General features: G+C 39.6%; 1 protein-coding gene across 7 annotated transcripts in view; it reads left to right on the top strand.

Annotated features, from left to right (window-relative positions):
• The window catches only part of lrba (LPS-responsive vesicle trafficking, beach and anchor containing), a 179,939-nt gene that overhangs the window by 5,087 nt on the left and 158,028 nt on the right, over window positions 1–16,824 (top strand). For all 7 annotated transcript variants that reach the window (XM_075463161.1, XM_075463166.1, XM_075463165.1 and 4 more), the window contains exon 2: window positions 15,310–15,541. In XM_075463161.1, coding sequence (XP_075319276.1) covers window positions 15,310–15,541 — 232 coding nt within the window. The remainder of the gene's footprint in view (window positions 1–15,309; window positions 15,542–16,824) is intronic.

The following is a 16,824-nucleotide window of genomic DNA, read 5'->3' as shown; positions in this document are numbered from 1 at the left end:
TGTATATTACATTTTAATTCCATTAACGACGCAGGATCAACATGTCACACCCCTCTGCAAATGATGCACTAATGTATCTCCACTTATATATGACAAGCCTCCTCTCTACTTGATCCTCTCTCCTCCAGGTACATTTTAGGAGTTGAGATATCCTTCAAAAATATTTGGTTGGGAATCATTTTTCAGGTCATGGGCAGGTCAATGGAGGAAAAAGATTTGGAAGCTGAAATTAGGCAAATGATATGAGCCTCAAGTGTAACAGTAAATCCACATAGATGATTTCAATTATGTTATTAGACTTTTTTTTATGTCTGTATAGGTATGCCTAAAGCACAGCTCCACCCACCTCTGACTTCAGTAACGGCAGAGTAATTAGAAACACATGTGAGCAGTAGCCTAATTCTCTTGGTTTTTGTTGTTATCAGTAAAACCTTTTTGGTTGTGCAATAACTTTACAATCTAATCTGTTTACCCTTGCAAGCATTTAAAGCAAAACTAAGCAATGAATTTTACCTAATGTAAAAAGGGTTACTGCCAATTCTTCTGAGAATAAGAGAGCACTACTTTATTATTTTCTTGATTAGGGTGTGGCTCAGGAAGGACAAAAGTCACACATCCCGCTGGTTTAGATGAGAAATAAAATAAAGCTAAAACTGAACAAACAGCCCCTCGTCCACAACGTCACAGATTAGTCATTCCTGAATAATATTTAACATCTACTAAGCCAGAGAAACCACTTGAGAATGATGTCTGTCTTCCTGTTAAAAGTGAAGTCTAACTGACGTTAGAGCCCCTTGACAGGTCTTGAGGGAAAAAAAACAGAAAAAAGAAAAAGTGTGTTTCTTGCAACTGGGTAAATGTTTGACTTTCCTCAGTAACCTCTAGTCGACTCGCTTTTTACAGGCAGACGGCACATAGTCAGTTTGTGTGAGCTCCTGTGCTGTAGGTGTCTGCCTCCAGCTCTACAGGAAGCAGCATTATTTTGTTTTTATGATCTGGTTAACTGAAACAATATGCAGAAAGCTGCAAGGTAGCTGCAGCTTAGGGTGTCTATTCCCAGTCGGGTTGTCTGTGACACATTTCGAGGTGATGTTGGTCCGGAGGCAAGTTCAACCAGTGAATAATTGGCAGACAATACTAAGAGTGTCTGTTTGTGCCAACATTGGATACATGAACATCTTTAAATGCTCATTATGCCGTCTGAGGGGTTCTGAAATATAGTAGTTGATATCAAAGAAACAAGCACCCATCAAGGTCTTTGTGATCATCCCAGTTATAGAATGTTTCGCCTGCAGACTGATGTAGTACCCTGTAAGTAAGGGCTACCTTGAGAGATCATAAGGTGACACACAGGAGTGAGTATGTGGAGGAAATCATACTTTGACTTTACTCCAATGCAAGGCGATAATATGGCTGTAGCTTTGTATACAGCCGTGGATGTTAAATCTGGACACAAGTCTTTGATCATACAGTATTATTAAGGTTTTTTTAATTTAAATTTTTTTTTTTTAGATATAGCATATGTTCATTTTTAAGAAATCCAGGCCTTAATGCCTCACCACACAAGTGGATTATGAATACTTTATAGAACAAATGAATAATTCCTGGGAAACTTAAAATATATGGCTGAAAAGAAAAATCTTAAAAATAACCTATCACACAATTCCTAAAGTTGAATATCTAATTCTGGAAGGGGTGTCTTTATGTAGTCTAATTTCGATTTGATAAATTCGATTTGAACTACATGCTGAAATGCAGTTAATTCATTCCATAGCTTGAAAATCCTTCTCTGTTTCAGGTTCTTAGATATGTCATGTTAATTACCGTAGCTGTTTAGTTTTGTTTGTAAAGGGGACAGCTGAAGAAAAAGAAGACATTTTTATTCAGTTTGTTCTGTGCTATTTTAAAGTGTCACGTTTGTGCACCTGAGTATGTGCAGTATCTATTTGACTGTGCACCGTTGCCCTCTTCGTCATCTATTAAACTGGCACAGAGGATTGCCTTTTGTGATGAGCTGTCATAAGTGAAAGTAATTGATAACTAAACTGCATGCTCTTTAAATGGTCTTCTACTTTTTTCCCCTATCACTGCAAGAACAATCATGGCAAACATTGGTGCTCGGAATCTATAATGATGAGGTATTAGAATTGTGAAATTGAATTGGTGGCTTTATCTTTGCTATCAGCAGATGCAGGATACAAGCTCAGTGTGGGTGCAGCTAGAGAAACCCCAAGGCATTTATATTTGCCATTTTTGAGGAATATTCTTGAAAATGATGTTTGAGTCTTGCATGTAGTTGTTGAATACATGGAAAATCAGATCCATGAACAGTGAAATGACAGATAAGTCCTTTTATGTCCTCACCAGTGTGCTTGATTTAGAGAGGCAAGCAGCACATACACAAAGTCCCAGTCGCACAAAATCCGACAGAAGTGGCAGAGGACTGAGGGTCATCCGTGTTCATCTCCAGGCATGCTTTTGCCCGCTCTGGCAGCAGCGAAGAGCCTTCTAATCTGACACATGAATGAAATCCTATCTGCTTCTCTCTGTTATCTGTCGCATCAGCCCAATTCCACGGTCACACCTTTTCCCTTCCTCTGCACAGAGCTGAAAGCTTATTTAGATTTGTCTAAATAAGCATGGCCAAGTCTGTTTATCATCTGAGATGCTTGATTTTAAACCTCAGACATGATGCTTGTTGTTTCTGTAAGTGACATTTTTGATCGTAACGTCTTTTTTACAGTTCTATAAGTGAGGTCAGGGTGAACACACAGGTGTAGTTTGCCAGCATGAGCTTTAGGTTTAACTGGTTCCAAGTGGCCGCAGCTGGGATGCCTGTTTTCTGCTTACCTCTTAAGTAGAGCATATTGCTGAGCACCTCGAGATGATCAGATAGCGCGCCCAGCATGTCTGATTGCCGCGCTGTGTTGACAAATAGTCAGATAGCCTCAGGATTTAATGATGTTTGAAAGAGATGCGCATCATCTGAGAGGCTGTAAAACACAAAGGAAATGGGGAAAGTTAAAATGCCTGTAACAAGCTTAAGATGTGAAATATCTCTGGGATGTTGTTTTTCTTTCCCCTAATTTACCTGGTGTGACCAGATATGCTTACCAGATGTTTACCACTTGCGTTGTTGTGGGCTCATGTCACAGTCCAGGTGTATGTTTGTTTCATATAGCAATTTAGTGCCTAAATGCCTCAAATGTTTTCAGTCTTTTTCTCCGTTTAACAGCAAAGGGAGAATGCAGTTGTTATGTTCAAGCTATTCTGGCTGTCAAAAAAATCGTGAAAACAGCAGCTCAGAATAATCAGTTCACTTTATTGTTTATGCACGTTTCAACTCAGTGAGCACAGCTTAAATTATTAATTTGGTTGAATTTTGTGAAGTAATTGGTTTGTTGCATAGTAATTGGTAAAAACGTGTTTCTCTTTTTGTCTGTACTTGCTGCTGTTTATCTGCCTGCTTTTAGAAAAAGGGCAATAGTGAAGACTTAGCCTTGGTTAAAATGAAACTGGTTAAAATAGCGGAAACCGTGTAGAGAAACTGTTGGTGGAGGCGCTCAAAGACCAAAGGTAATAATTAAACTGTGCCCAAGAGTCGGGTGCAGGTGCACTCTCTGTTGTTTGTACTATTTTTAATTTTTTTGTATGTGGGCCAGAGCTGTAATTGCCATCGACTTGGCCAGTTCGCACAGATAACAGGAACATTGCAGATGTTTTTGGAGAATGTGTGGACAGCTTGGTACTTTTTACACAGTTGGTGTTCTCACATGCACTTCACGGGAAACGTCATGGCCCGGAGATACTCTCTCACAGTTGGAATTGCATCTGTGAGTCCTGCCTCCTGTAGACTTGTACACAAGTCACGAGTTCCAAACATATGCAGTGGGAATTCTAAGTTAAACTGATCTTATTTATTTATTTTTTCTTCATTGCTGTTATTAGACAACACAGTGAACCAGAAATGGCAACTACAATAACTTGGCAATGCCACACGCTAACCAGCAGTCACAAATTTGAATGTAATGTTGTTGTAGTGAACACAGCTGGATGTGATGGACAGTCCTGCCTTTTTTCCTGTCTTATACACGCACTAGAGCTAGCATGTGAGATGTTTGTTTTTCATGTTAAGACCTAGCCTGTGCTGAACGACCCTCATTGAAATAAACTAGTAAGTGGATTCAAAGTTACATTTGTGACCAACATTATTTGAATGCGATCCAATATTTGTCCTGCTATAATTTTTCAGGATCTGCAGGAAAGGGGAAATATTTCTGCTGCAGAAAGCTGTTTGTTTGTGGCCAGTGCAGAAATGATTAGTTATGTTTGAGTGGGCTTTGGTTGCTTAAGGTAAGGAGCAATGATGTACAGTCATCAGACAGTAGCTCATTGATTCCTTAGTGGGAACTACACTCGGAAAATTGCAGACCAATGAATATTTTGACTTTGTAGTCGCCGACAGACGTAGCTTTTAAACTGGCTCACTTAAATTCACCTTTGAATGTGGCCTTGAATTTCAGTAGGATCAATTAACTACACTGACTCTGTGTAAGGAGCTCTGGTGAGATAATCAGCCAAGATTTATTTTTAGATTCCCAGTGTCTAATGCATCACGCTCTACTACTGCCTTAAAAACAGTGTTTTAAAGAATGAGATAAAACATTGGACCTTTGTAAAAGGAACAATGCACTGTTATTTTAAACAGTTTAGTCTCAGTGAGGATGATTTCTTAAGGGTAAACAATGCAATCATTAAATGCAATCATTAAATTTCAACAGGTTTGATGTGACGCTCCTAAATGAAGATATGTTTATCCTTCTACTGCTTTGTGGCTCCTACAGTTTCCCTAATTTTTAAAAAAATTTTTAAAAGCAGTTTAAGCACAGTGGAAGGTTAAATAAAAGTGTCGATTTGATGGAAAAGATGCAGCTTACTCAATTTTGTTTCTTCGTCATGCGAAGCAGTTTCTTTTACAATGGGCATTTCACAATTGATCTAAGGGCGAGTTGGTATCACTTTAAAACCCCTCAGATCCAGTTTCATCTAATAACAGTGTTTGCAGTTGGGTTCTACCAGTGCAGAGATCTGTTATATTACAAACACATCATTATTGTGAGTTGATACAGCTGGGTCATGTGCTGTCAGGAGTTTGTCAGTCCTATTTGGGGAGGGACACCCGCCACAAAGAAGTAACGGAGAATCAGTGAGAATCTTGTTTTTTGCATTGTTACAGCCCCTCTGACAGCTGGGCAAAGGAAGAAGGTCCACATATAAAATGTAACTTAAAGTAAGTTAACTAAAATGACAAATATTATAAAGACAAACTGAACCAAACAGGGTGTGAAGGGGGAAATACTGGCTGATATGTTTCAGTTAGAACAGGTGAGGCGACAACTGGACTCGCCTACAACACTTGTGCATGTAGGGGTCAGTCCAAAGGGGTGTTTCACAGCTATTATTCCAGACATGTGACAATGGCACAGAAGAGAAATCCAACGACTCCTGATACTCAGCCAGAGTCGGATGGCAGTAATGAAATGCAGCCATGTTTAATGTGAAAACAAATGATCTTTTTGTGTAACAGCACTGTTGGTGAATATTGTCAGTAAGACTAAGTTATAATTCTGCCCCTCTTAAGGAATCATCTGCTTTCCTTCAGCCTCTAAGGACGTGGGTATTTTGGTTGGTCATGACATTTTGTGTATCTCTCAGCTTGAGCGTGTGTGATCAAACCTGCATAGGCTGTACCTTTGCTGTCCAAGTGCTGAATAAAAGTTTGGAGATGGTTGCTGTGCAAACTCTTATGAATCAGTATGACAGAAGTAGAATGGGACCTTTTGATTGATGACTTGCATTATGTGTTGACAGAAAGATGGCTGTTTGCCAAATCTGGCCCTCTGACAGGCGCGTTTGGTCCTTGTGTGATCTGATATTTTCCTTGTGAGAAGCATCAAAACGTTTTGGTATATTTCAGATGATGTATGCAGGTATAACAATATAAACCTAAGGCCTAACACTTTCTTAATGTATCTGATTATACAGTCATTTGGCTAATATGTCTCCTTCCTTCTCTTCCTCACATCTCACAACCAGAGAAGCAAGGGTGGAGGATATCCTCAGTCCCCCTTGCATAATTTATATAAATCTATTTTATGTACTTTTTCTACTGTACTGTGTTTGAAGGAGTGGAAAAATGGGGGAAAAAATGGAAGTTATTCCTTGGCCTTGTCAAGAGAGTAGAATCAGTACAAAGAATGTTTTTAAGATCCATTCATGATTCATATTTTACACATAACAATGCTTTTCATTATGTAAGCTAACATGATTAACTTTATTTGCTACTTATACTTTTAGAATAATTCTATGGTGTCACAGTTGAGATGTATACTGTCTTGACTTTTCATTTTACTGACCAATCAGTAGACTTCCTATGGAGGGGCATTTCTTCATGAAAATCTGCATTAAAAGCCTCCTGTGTTTCCTCACTCACTATATAAATAAATTTCACTTCACTTCACTCACTCACTCACTCCTCCTTCAGGAGCCTCCTCTCCTCTGATCCATCCTCGACCATGATGGAGGCAGAGCGTTTTCCCAATAATGGAGGAGTGAGGCAGGAGGAGGCATAAATTGACTCTCTTTGATGCAAACAAAATGGTAATTAAATGGTAATGTCACATCTTTTTTCTGCCAAGAGGCATATCCATCTTAGACACTGATGATGGAACAGTGTTATTCATTGACAGCAACTCTGAAGACAAACCAGAGGTGCTGATACCGTATAATTAAACATAGATATTTAACATTTACCTTTGCATTGTTTTAAGGGGGGCATGTTTCTCTTTAACATCCCAGCATTGACTGATGGATTGGTGAACTGCACACTATGCTGTATGATTCCATCAAGCATACACCAAACCACCAGGCAGGCAGCACCTGCTCCCAAATCCCGCTAAAAGGTCACGTGTACATGCTGATGCGTCGCTGGTGTTATCAATCTGGCATGCTGCATCGCAGGTGTTTCATTGAATTACCCCCAAAACATCAAGGCTCAACCATTTGGTGTCCCAGAGGCAACTGTCTCCATCCATCCATCCATCCATAGACATGTCTGTGATTCTGGTGCTGCTCTTTTTTTTTAAAAGAACAAAAACACAGGTTTTGGTTACAATTCCAGCCTACAGTCTTCATTTTCCGGTATGTTTTATGGGAGATACGAATCCTACACATCGCTACTGCTTACTCAGCATAAAATGCAAAATACATGTCAGTTTAGCATAACATGCTTGAACTAGACAACCATGTACCCATGTTTGGGGAAAAAATGAAATGAATTCTACATTGGGATATAATGGCCTCATTAAACTTAAGTAACTAAAGTGATGTACTTGGAGGTAAATGGGTTCGGCTGCAGTCGGTGCTGATTGAAGTTGCCCTTAAGAACTGTTTGTTGACCAGAATTGTCAAAGGGAAGATATGGTGACACAGCTGAGTACGAACTACAGGAAGCCTGTTAGGGTGGAGGAATTGCTTCGTAAGGATATGCTGCAGAGTGTGGACCATTTCCTGGTTCCCCAGTCAGGATTTCCCATTTTTCAAACACAGCCGTTAACCCTGCTGTAACTTTAGGCAGGTCAGATTTTATATTGAACGCTTATGGTTTTTGCATGGTTTTCCATTAATGACCTGATTAACACTTTATACATCTTTTTTCCTTTTTTACCTTTTGTTATTAAGCTGCATATGTTGATATTTCATGTAAAGGGGGGACAGTAAGACAGAAAATGGTGTTGGGTTATTTCTGTCCTGAGCCATAAGCATTCATGTTTTACAAAGCTAATCATAGCATTCAGATGTTGTTCAAACTAGTCCAAATCCAGTTCAAATGTTATTGTTAAAAAACGGGTGCAAAGATTTTCTCTGAACATTTTAAGCAATGAGTAAAAATTAGATGATTTTAAGGTACCGGTACATATCATCCATTTTGTACATTTTTAATTTATTTTGAAATGAGCAAAACTACATTTCTTTACAAAGAAAACGTCACAGGCTCCGTCTTGTATACAAGTGATCCATAACAGGAGGATCCATCATGTTTAAATTCTTATTTCACTCCTTCATGGACCAAGTCAGGCTGAAATTCCTCACTAATGACTAATGTTTATCTCTTCCCTTCTTCACCTCCCTGATCCAGCTGCTATTTTTAATGTGTTTCTCTGCCACTATGCAAACTAACATCCTAGGCGTTGCTGTGCTACACAGTGAAATTCTTTGTTTACCTCATGATCAAATTGCCTCTTTCCAGTTCTGATTACTGACGGTGCACTTCACAGTACCAGAAAACATTTAATTCAGTGGGTCCTGGGTCAAATGACTGTGTTTGGTCAAAGTTGTCCAAGAGAACTACACGACTGCCTTGAGGCCTAGACTCTGATGTCTAATGAGAGCCATTTCCGGACAAGCCTTTTCCTTTTGTTTACAATAACAGCCACCCTTCAACTCAAACTAGACAGCCAGATAGTGCATGTATTGAAGAAATGAATTGTACTGCACATGGTCCTGTGTGATGAGTGCACATATATATTTATTTACTCGAGTACTCTTTGTCCAAGTGGTTGTACAAATGGTTAACCACATGTTTAAGTCATGGTTCCAAAATGTCTGTTTTGTTTTCCAACTTTCTGTAAGCAATCATTTCTGACAACAACCCCCACCCCACAAAAAGGTCGCACTCATTAAGTAGAGTTTATCCTTGTTGTTCTCGAGCTCGTCAGTTGCAGTTAATTGATTTGTCACAATATCCAATAAAGCAGGAACTTGACTGTAATGTCTGCTGGTTGTGCACCTCCTGATTTTTGTAGTGTTGCATACAGTGTGAGTGTGAAAAACAAAGAAAAGAAACAACTTGAGCTGCAATCGTGTGTGAGGTCAGCATTTGTATGCGTCTGTAGAACCCGTCAAAGATGGTAAAACGTGCTTTAAAGCTAAAGCCCATAAGGTGGACCAACCATCCAGTGCGTTTGTTGGTTTGCAGAAGTCAGGATTGCTTTACAGAACTGGGTCCAAGATCCATTCTTGTTGGAAATAATTGCACATAAGTGTTGTAAGTTATGATGTGTAGCTACTTTACCAGAATTTAGAAAAAAAAAAACAATTTACATCCCTGAGCTTAAAGAAAATTGGTTAAGATTGTCATGGAGATTCCTGAAACCACCAAGGCAGAGGTCTGCCATTGTTAACAAAGTTCTCAGTGTTGAGATCCGTCCTAAGAAAAATGTGGACTGCTGAGAAGTTAGGTCTGTGTCTGGAAACCAACCAGTTCAATTTATTTCATCCAACAAGAGTGTCAAGTAACCAAACAGAACTCTGCCACCGGCTTTCCGATGCCTTCCAAAAGTGTCTTGTTAAGGCATATTGATTGGACGTATGTAAACCTCAGACCAAAACTGATATCATTGGCTTATTTTAAGCTCTTGGCAAGAGCAGATCATTATAACAAGAATGCTGTGGAGTTTATGTCCTTTCAGTTACAGTTTGTCGAATGGCTGCATGAGTAGTAGAGTTAAAGTAGGAATTTCGGGATTTGTTATTCGGGCACATCTGAACAAATGAAATAGGATGGAGCAGCACAGATGGGGTGTTCTTATTTATGAGGCCTTTATTAAGTAGTTGCTTTCCTCTTTCTTGTCTTCTTCTTAGCTCAGCATTATTCCATCAGACAGTGAAAATGGCTTCATGTAAAATATATTATGTGATGGCATGAAAGAATATAATTGAATGTTAATGGAGTACAGTGTACATTCGTATTATGAAAGTCGTTTAATTTGATACGTAAAGATACTGAGATATTAAAAGAAATGAGTTTATCAGGCATTTTTCCATTTAATGACTTGTAAATATGAATGTGGGCAGCTGTTATAAACAAAGGCTTGGCAGGTTGCCTTTCTGAAGATATTCTTAGACATTCAGCTATAAAAATATCTTTCTTCTTTGATTTGTCCCTCATTGTGCTCGTCTGTGTTGGGAAGGTAGCGTCTCAGCCCTGATTGGGGGGTGGCGGCGGCGGCTCTTAATGTCACATAGTCACACTTCTGAGTTCAAAGGCATTCAGATTTGTAACGAATATAAACGGAAGAATATTTAAAATTCTTTCATTTCAATTTTAGCCTTCACACAAAAAGATCAAATTGAATCGATGACTTGGATTTGTAAAAGCAAATTGTTTTCCCGTGTGTATGAAGATATGAACACATGCACGGTTTTCGCTGCCCCTCCTTCTGTTTTTTCTTTGGGAAAACACAGGTATGATTTTGACTGAGTGCCCTCTGAATATTTTTGATAACATACTGCAAAGCCATATTACAAGGCAGTGACACTCCACGCTTCCCTGATACTGCAGTGTTGGCGTGGCACTAGATGCACCGCAGTATCCAGGGAATCTGAATAACGAGTATAAAGAAACGATAAGAAGTGATAAGAATTTCCACATAATAAGTCCTTCTTCCCATCATATGTCCTGCGATGTGACCGTTTCGCTTGTGCACATCACATTATCCGTGTCCTCAAAATATTGATAAACCTTATTTAGAATGTTTTTAGATGAGTCAAACCACCTTTCATGAACAGACTTCGGCTCACTGTTTTCCCTCATCTGCTCCATAAGAGGCTCATTTCACGACATCACGACTAGCACTAGAGGGATTTGAGTGGTGTCTGCCAAAGCCATTTCAACAAGCTACCTCTGTATTTTGAGAGTCCGCGTGTCAATCAGCAGTCAGGTGAGCTGGACTGTAACATGTTGTCACATCACGATTCATGTTTTTCGTTTACTTTGATTGATGATTTCAGTTTGGGGTGTGTGGGTTTGATGGCGGTGGGGGCGGGTCTACTGCTCTTATGGAAGAATAGACCAAACTGCATTTTGTTTGAGAAGATGGCTTGTTAAAATGGATCCGCTTCAGAGAGCAGTTCAAAAAGTAGGCCAGTGTTGTGTTTCACTCTTACAGCCTATTCGTTAAGTATTTTGCTGCCTTGATTTACATTCAAATAGATTGTAAACTGTAATCAAAAAGGGTGTTGCATAAGCTGACATTTAAGGTCCTCAAAAAAGATTTGGTGTATTCTTGCAGTTCAGAGGAAAAAAAGAAAAAAAAAAAAGCCTGATTCGAGCCATCTAAAAAGCTGCAGACATGTTCAACACGAGTGCATGCTTTTCATGGGCATTCTTCTATTGTGTATTGTGCTGTTGTCTCTTACATGCAAAACACTTGATATTCAAATGATTCAATTCAAACGAAGGCCTAATGTTACACATAGTGTTCTTACCCCAGTGTTACTCACTGTTGGACTGATTGCCCTGCAGCCATGGCTTGGCAGCATCACTGTTTCTGCCTATTACTTTAAACTGGGTGTTTTTCTTGGTACAAAGTGGCCATCATTTGTTGCTTTCACTCATCTTCACCATCACATGGCAATGGGTGATAACTCAAAAGGGACAGCTTTGTTCAGCATAGACTTATAATAGCTGTGGTTTGTGTACATAAATCTGTACTTTTCTTAGACTCTTTCTCGTTTGTGTTCTATCTGGTTCTCTCGAGCAAGGTTTTAATAGATATTTAAAAGAGATAGTGGTGGCACAACTCTATCTAAACTATGATGAGGTAACGGGTGTATCAGTTTCTGTCAGCCTTTACTGAATATTCTTTTTCACGCATGCCAATCTTTTCACAGGATAAAGGCTTTTAGAATTTCTGTTATCACTCAGCTTTTCAAGTGCAAATAAAAAATATGCCTTATAGAAAGTTGATGTAAACACAGATTGCAGCAACCGTTTCACTTCACAGCTTTATATTCAGCTCCTGAATAAAGTTGACTTTTGAAATTCTGCTGTGCCATTTAGTCCTGCCGTCATCCAGTGTTGTTCTCCATGGAGACCAGAGAAGCCTGTTTGTGCTTTGTGTTCCAGCCCAGTGGCTGTTTGGCTACTCAGCCATGATTAATTCAGGGAGACCTCTGGAGAGAGCATCCAGGCAGGGTTACCCAGCCAGGGATCTGGTGACGGTGCCTTTATGGCAGCTATAGGTGCAGCACTCTCATTGGCTGTAGTCGAGGCTCGAGTTGGAAGCTTTTACCTGGTCCTGAAAAAGAGCCATGCAAGTTATTGAATTCTTAAAATGATTTAAGGACTTGAACTATTGTAAATATTGTAAAGTACATGAGCCTGTCGTCACAGTGAAATTAAAATCTTTTGGAGTTTGACATGCAGTCTACATCGCGGTTAGGTCTATTAGTTGTGGTGTACATCAGCTGTTGATAATGTAAGACTTTGTGCAAAGCAGTTATGTCCATATTCATGTACAGCTAACAAAGCAAATGGTGAAGATGTCAGGCAATACATTGCATATTTGTAAGTATTGATGTTTGGGACGGGACTATGCAGAGCAAGGTAGAGTGGTACAATATTGGTGGTGCTGGCAGGGAGACAGAGAGGTTAGTTCTCTCCAAATGGTGCTTCGCATCAGGAGATCATCCAACAAAAGCAATCGATGCAGTTCATCCTAAACTCACCTTCCTCACTTTCGTTTTCAGGGAGTGATAAATTGGGTCCAGCCCTGTTATATTGAGATGTGTGCCAGGTGGATGTCACTGCAATGTGACACGAGGGCCATCCTCATATTAGCCCACTCTGTGTCATCCCGCGGTCAGCTGAATCTGATAGATGGATGACTCGTCTACACTGGCAGGCTCATAAATCAGTTAATGTGGCAAAATGGCACCCAGCGTTTGGTAATGACAGCCCTGGCTGCAATTTGAAGCTTTTACCACCAAGTTACAACAAGAGATTTTTGTGATTTATGGGTGAGTTGGGAGGAGAGGGATTGGTTAGGGGAAGCAGGTTGGATGCCATTTTTTCCGGCTTACAGTAAGTGTTCTTAAACACTGGTTTGTCGCTGTATTAGGTGTTTTTATGTGGATATTTTGAACACAAATGCTATTTATTGTACCTTTTTTATATTTGATGTTTCATTATGCTGCCTTTGTATTCTCCATCTTGGGTCTAGTAGATACGTGAATTATTTTTTATTTTTTGCAAAAGCCTGATTTGATTAAAAGCTCGAGTCATCCAAATTACAGTTAAGGTAATGTTGTTCTTTTGAAATCTGTTGATACAGAAAATTTTGGCTCAATTTGCCCAGGGTTTGCCAGAAAGTTAATAAGCAATGATGGTGATGGAGAGCCTGTTTGTACTCTCACCAAGGTGTCCATCCGACAGATGTGCAGTCCCTCAAAAAGTTAACAGCATGTCGGCTTTAGTGATGACGCTACGCACTGATTGAATGCCGACTGGCAGAAAGTTACCTTGAGCCAGAAGGGCCGACAACAACCAACTTCAAAGGAAAGAGGACAAAGTACCAAACACCTTCAATAGCAAAGAAACGCAGGTGAAAGGCACGGATAATAGCTGCTCTAGACGGTTGTCATTATTGAACACTTTCACTAAAAGCTTAAGCACAAGCAGTACACAGCTCATATATGAGACGCAAAACATGTGTATAACCAATAACGTGTTCGTGAAACCCCAACGCAGAGAGCCCACCGACGTATGGGGTCTTAACACATAGGCCCCAAATCATCAGTTGTAATAAAATAGGGATGAAATCTGGTAACAGTTAAGTCCAATGTGCATTATTCTTCCCACCATTCAGTGTAATCTTATGTCTTATTAATGGAACGTTGTTTTCCTCAAGATAGAAATGATTCATTTTTAGGAAAAAAGATGATTACTTTGTACTAATTTGCAATGATCCTTCCCTCAAAGGAGACGAGTAAATCCAATCTACGGTAGAAGAATGCCCTCCAGAGCATAACGGAGCTACCACATCCCATTCAGTGTATGGGTCAAAGCATAAGCCTCTGTAACTTATTATAACATTAATATTCTGTGAGCCATTTGTAATGGTTGTGTATGATGGTGCTACATGTCGATATGAAAATGTTTTAACATTTAATTTCACACAAGGCTGTGCAGTAAGATGAGGGAAATGACCCTTGTGTATTTAATTCTCTTCGAGGGTAAAGGATAGCATCAGTGTTTTAATGTAGACACTCGGCATAAAAGAGTAACTACATCCTCTGTGAGGGAAGGTCAAAGGGACAGTGGGTTAACTGTGTGTTAAGTGATATCGTCACTTTCTTCCATCTTTAAAGATGTTGCAGCAGCAGCATTATTTGTCTCCTTTCCTATCTTCTGCACACACACACACACACACACACACACACACACACACACACGGTTGGTCTTACCTCATTCATTTTAATAGGACAGGTTCCATTCCCTGCACCACATCATACTGTTTTCACAGTGAGTGTGACTATCACATGTTCCTTTTTATTTTTTTTTTCTGTCCCTGCTTCTAAACATGACAGCCTTTCTAAAAAAAAAATAAATAAATAAAAAAATAAAAAAAAATAAAAAAATTGACAACTGCATTGTTATTTTCCCTATCCTTTTTCTATTAAGCAGGGTTCAATAATAAAAATGTCATCTCAGCTATTGCGAAGAGACAAGTTATGACATTTATGGCTCACGCATTACTCGTGTGCAATAAGACTAGCAGTCTACCTCGCTGCCCCCCGACTAAGCTTCAGCTGGAGCGCTCTGCTGAGGCTGACTAACATGACATTTACTTTTTTATGGCAGATTTTAAAAAAATTTGTTTTGAAATGACAGCTTGTGTCTGTGGCTCCTAAAGAAAACCCTCTTCATTTGGTTCCATTAACACGTTTGTGTGTTGGAAAAGAAAAACATTAAATGGAAAACAGCGCGTAGATGTCAGGACAAGTTTCACATCACAGTTTGTGTTCCTACGAATGTCCTATCCGAAGATTTCTCTAAGCCCTGGGCTGCGTCTGCCAGGCTGCGTCAGATGCTATTAGTATTCCACAGCCTCCCACAGGAGCAAAAGACCTCTAAAATCTCCCTTTTACTTTTGGTGTCTGCCTGGATCTCTGGCTTATTTTCAACGACATGGCTACTTATATTTGGTGCGTTTTGTTTTTCACATTGATATCTGTAAACATTAGTCTACTGTCAGCCAGACATACAGATACACTGACAGAAGCTCTGTCATGCTCTTTTTAATACACTACCATCTAATCACTTGTTTTAGGAAAACACATGCACACTCGCATGACTTCTGTTTATAAATTGCATAAGATAAAACTCTAAATCAGTAATTGTTTTGTGAACTTCACCCTCACTTCTCTTTTTTTTTTTTTGTTTTGTTTTGTGTACCTGTCTTCCAGCTGGTCGGCGGGCAGTTTGACCTGGAGATGAACTTCATTATCCAGGAGCCGGAGAGCATTGAGTGCATGGTGGAGCTGTTGGACAAATGCGAACCCAACTGCCAGGCTGAGATCTGGAGCATCTTTACCGCCATCCTAAAGAAAAGTGTCCGTAACCTTCAGGCATGCACTGATGTGGGGCTTATCCAGCAGGTGCTCCAGCGTATATCCACGACTGACAGCATGATCGCAGGTACTGGGAAGAGACTTTTATCGAGAAAATGTTCTCTGAGGCCTCTTTTTCAGGTGACCAATGCTCAGTGTTGAGGAGGGGCAAGACTACTCTGACTTCATCTCGGATTTTCAAACCTTTATCTTATTTTATAGAGTGAGCTCAGCCGCTCCATAGGAAAAAAAAAACATTTCAGCCCTTGTTATTTTTGTAATTATCCAAAGTTCATGGTCAGAAATGAGGGGAGGGAAGTAGAACTTTTCCCAGATTCAAATGCCAGATGGGTTCTTCACCCTCGTGTGTATTAAAGTCCTATCCATAAAAATCCTAAACACGAGGTGCTAAGAATTCAGTCACTCTTAGTGTTCAGGTACTTGCCATAACTTAGAAGAAGCATCTGTCACTGAATCCTTTGGGGAACCCAAACATACGCCTTCAAGTTTACAAATCACCTGGAGACTGGATTGGCAAACTCCCGTCCCCCTACAGTTATCTTCCGGAGTTTAAATAGTGGGTTCACTGTGCTTTGGTCTGGGCCACTAGTGCCCTTCTAAATTGTCTAAACTTGTATACAGTGCACCTTTTAACCTTATCTAGCTTTTACAAAACACTTGCAAAGTGTTTCTCATTAACACATTCACAAAATTGTGTTCTATATATGCAACAGTGTTTTTCTCCACAATCAGGGTTCAATGTCGTGCCCAAGAACACTTGCACATGTCGAGGGAATGGGGACTGAACACTGATCCTTTGATTGAAAGTTGACCACTCAGCCCCCTGAGATATGGCCACCCTCTTCTACAATCCTAAGATTGAATTTATCGTTCTTTTAAAAAAACAAACAAACAAAAAAAAAAACCCCAGACACAATAAAAGACCAGAAAAGTGGGAATAGGGGGCATAAACTGCTTTAAAAGGTAAGATATTGTAATATTTTTTAATAATCATAGATATTTATAAAAAAAACTTGTTTACTACAAATTGACTATCACCATGTCTAAAAATACCCAAATAGGGTTTTCTCTCCCGATTATCCAGTCTATTACCTATTTTGGGTTTTTCAGACCTCATGAAGCAGGTTGCTTTGGCACTAGCCTGAAAAAGTGAACACAGAAGAAAGACAATGTGGCCTTAATGTTGGGTGTTAAGAGAGAGAAAAGGGTTGGGAAATAATAACCTTTTTAAAGTCTGACTCAGTCTGATGACGGAGAGGGATGTTGAATTGACAGAAGGAGGAGGGGACTGTGTGTGTGTGTGTGTGTGTGTGTGTGTGTGTGTTATTGTCTGTGAATGTGTGTGCAATG

This window comes from Odontesthes bonariensis, chromosome 4 (genome assembly GCF_027942865.1).
Source record: "Odontesthes bonariensis isolate fOdoBon6 chromosome 4, fOdoBon6.hap1, whole genome shotgun sequence".
NCBI lineage: Eukaryota > Metazoa > Chordata > Actinopteri > Atheriniformes > Atherinopsidae > Odontesthes > Odontesthes bonariensis.
The sequence above is the reverse complement of the archived record's forward strand: the minus strand, read 5'-3'. Positions and strand labels throughout refer to the sequence as shown.